Source organism: Chaetura pelagica, unplaced genomic scaffold (genome assembly GCF_000747805.2).
Source record: "Chaetura pelagica isolate M959 unplaced genomic scaffold, ChaPel_1.0 scaffold1190, whole genome shotgun sequence".
NCBI classification, from domain to species: Eukaryota; Metazoa; Chordata; class Aves; order Apodiformes; family Apodidae; genus Chaetura; species Chaetura pelagica.
This window is the reverse complement of record NW_009951835.1, coordinates 3,522-5,354: the sequence shown is the minus strand read 5'-3', so window position 1 is coordinate 5,354 and position 1,833 is coordinate 3,522. Positions and strand designations below refer to the sequence as shown.

Genomic DNA, 1,833 nt, shown 5'->3' with positions numbered 1-1,833 from the left:
ATTTTGGGAGGTTTGAGGGGTCTTGGAACCACAGTGACCAAACATGATCAAGAGCAGCATCAGGATGAGGAGGAAAGAGCCAATCTGGGGAGTTTTGAGGGGTCGCAACGTGGTGGTGACCAAAAATGACCAAGAGCAGCACCAGGATGAGGAGGAAACACCCTAATTTGGGAGGTTTGAGGGGTCTTGGAACCACAGTGACCAAAAATGATCAAAACCAGCATCAGGATGAGGAGGAAAGAGCCAATCTGGGGAGTTTTGAGGGTTCTTGGAACCACAGTGACCAAAAATGATCAAGAGCAGCACCAGGATGAGGAGGAAAGAGCCAATCTGGGGAGTTTTGAGGGTTCTTGGAACCACAGTGACCAAAAATGACCAAGAGCAGCACCAAAATGAGGAGGAAAGAGCCGATTTTGGGAGGTTTGAGGGGTCTTGGAACCACAGTGACCAAACATGATCAAGAGCAGCATCAGGATGAGGAGGAAAGAGCCAATCTGGGGAGTTTTGAGGGGTCGCAACGTGGTGGTGACCAAAAATGACCAAGAGCAGCACCAGGATGAGGAGGAAACACCCTAATTTGGGAGGTTTGAGGGGTCTTGGAACCACAGTGACCAAAAATGATCAAGAGCAGCACCAGGATGAGGAGGAAAGAGCCAATCTAGGGAGTTTTGAGGGGTCTTGGAACCACAGTGACCAAACATGATCAAGAGCAGCATCAGGATGAGGAGGAAACACCCTAATTTGGGAGGTTTGAGGGGTCTTGGAACCACAGTGACCAAAAATGACCAAGAGCAGCACCAAAATGAGGAGGAAACACTCCATGTTGGGCCAGGCCAGGGTTAGGGGGTGAGGTAGTTGAGGGCACCATGTGGGCAGAGGCTGGTGGTCCAGAGGGTTCCAGCCCTTCCAGAGCTTCCCAGCATCCGGCTGAGCTCCGCGCCCACCGCGGCCAGACGTTCCTCATCCACCTCCACGGGGTGGCCAGAGGTTGGATCCTGGATGTAACATTCCAAGGGGTAGGGATAAACCACCAGGCGGAGATCCCTTAACACCCCAGTTCTCCTTAACAAGCTCTGGAGTCCTGGTGTGGAGAGAGGGTTCCCAAAAAGTCCCAAGCAACGGAGCCGGGAGCAGCGGCAAAGAGTCGGGAGCAGAACTTCCAACCTGGTGTCTGTTAGGTGGCATTCCATGAGATCCAGGTGGAGCAGGGATGCTGAAGCCTCTTCCAGGAGCAGCTGGAGGGGCTGGAGAAGGTTTTCGTTGAGGTGGTGGCCACTCAAATCCAGCTTCCTCAAGGCTGGAGCGTGGAGGCTTTGGGAGAGGAAGGTGAGGTCGCTGGGGAGGAGGGAGCAGAATGCCAGCTGCAGGCTTTCCAGAGGGGATTCCAGGTCACTGCGAGGGTGGGAAAACAAGCTGTGAGGTTCCTGAATCCAGCACGGACACCAAACCTCACGGGAAGTCATTAAATGATGGGATGAGGATGGTCCGGGTAGTCCTACAGGGAGTGGTGGTGGATCTACCCATAGTGGTGGTGGATCCCCCTGGAATGGTGGTGGACCCCCCTGGAATGGTGGTGGATCCACCTGGAATGGTGGTGGATCTACCCATAATGGTGGTGGATCCCCCTGGAATGGTGGTGGACCCCCCTGGAATGGTGGTGGATCCACCTGGAATGGTGGTGGATCTACCCATAGTGGTGGTGGATCCCCCTGGAATGGTGGTGGACCCCCCTGGAATGGTGGTGGATCCACCTGGAATGGTGGTGGATCTACCCATAATGGTGGTGGATCCCCCTGGAATGGTGGTGGATCTACCCATAATGGTGGTGGATCC

At 54.4% G+C, this 1,833-nt stretch overlaps 1 protein-coding gene across 1 annotated transcript in view; it reads right to left on the bottom strand.

Moving 5' to 3' along the window:
• Positions 1-839: 839 nt before the first annotated feature.
• Positions 840-1,833, bottom strand: part of LRRC14 (leucine rich repeat containing 14) — a 4,437-nt gene continuing 3,443 nt past the window's right edge. Inside the window, exon 3 of the mRNA XM_010009074.1 lies at positions 840-1,392. Coding sequence (XP_010007376.1) covers positions 840-1,392 — 553 coding nt within the window. The remainder of the gene's footprint in view (positions 1,393-1,833) is intronic.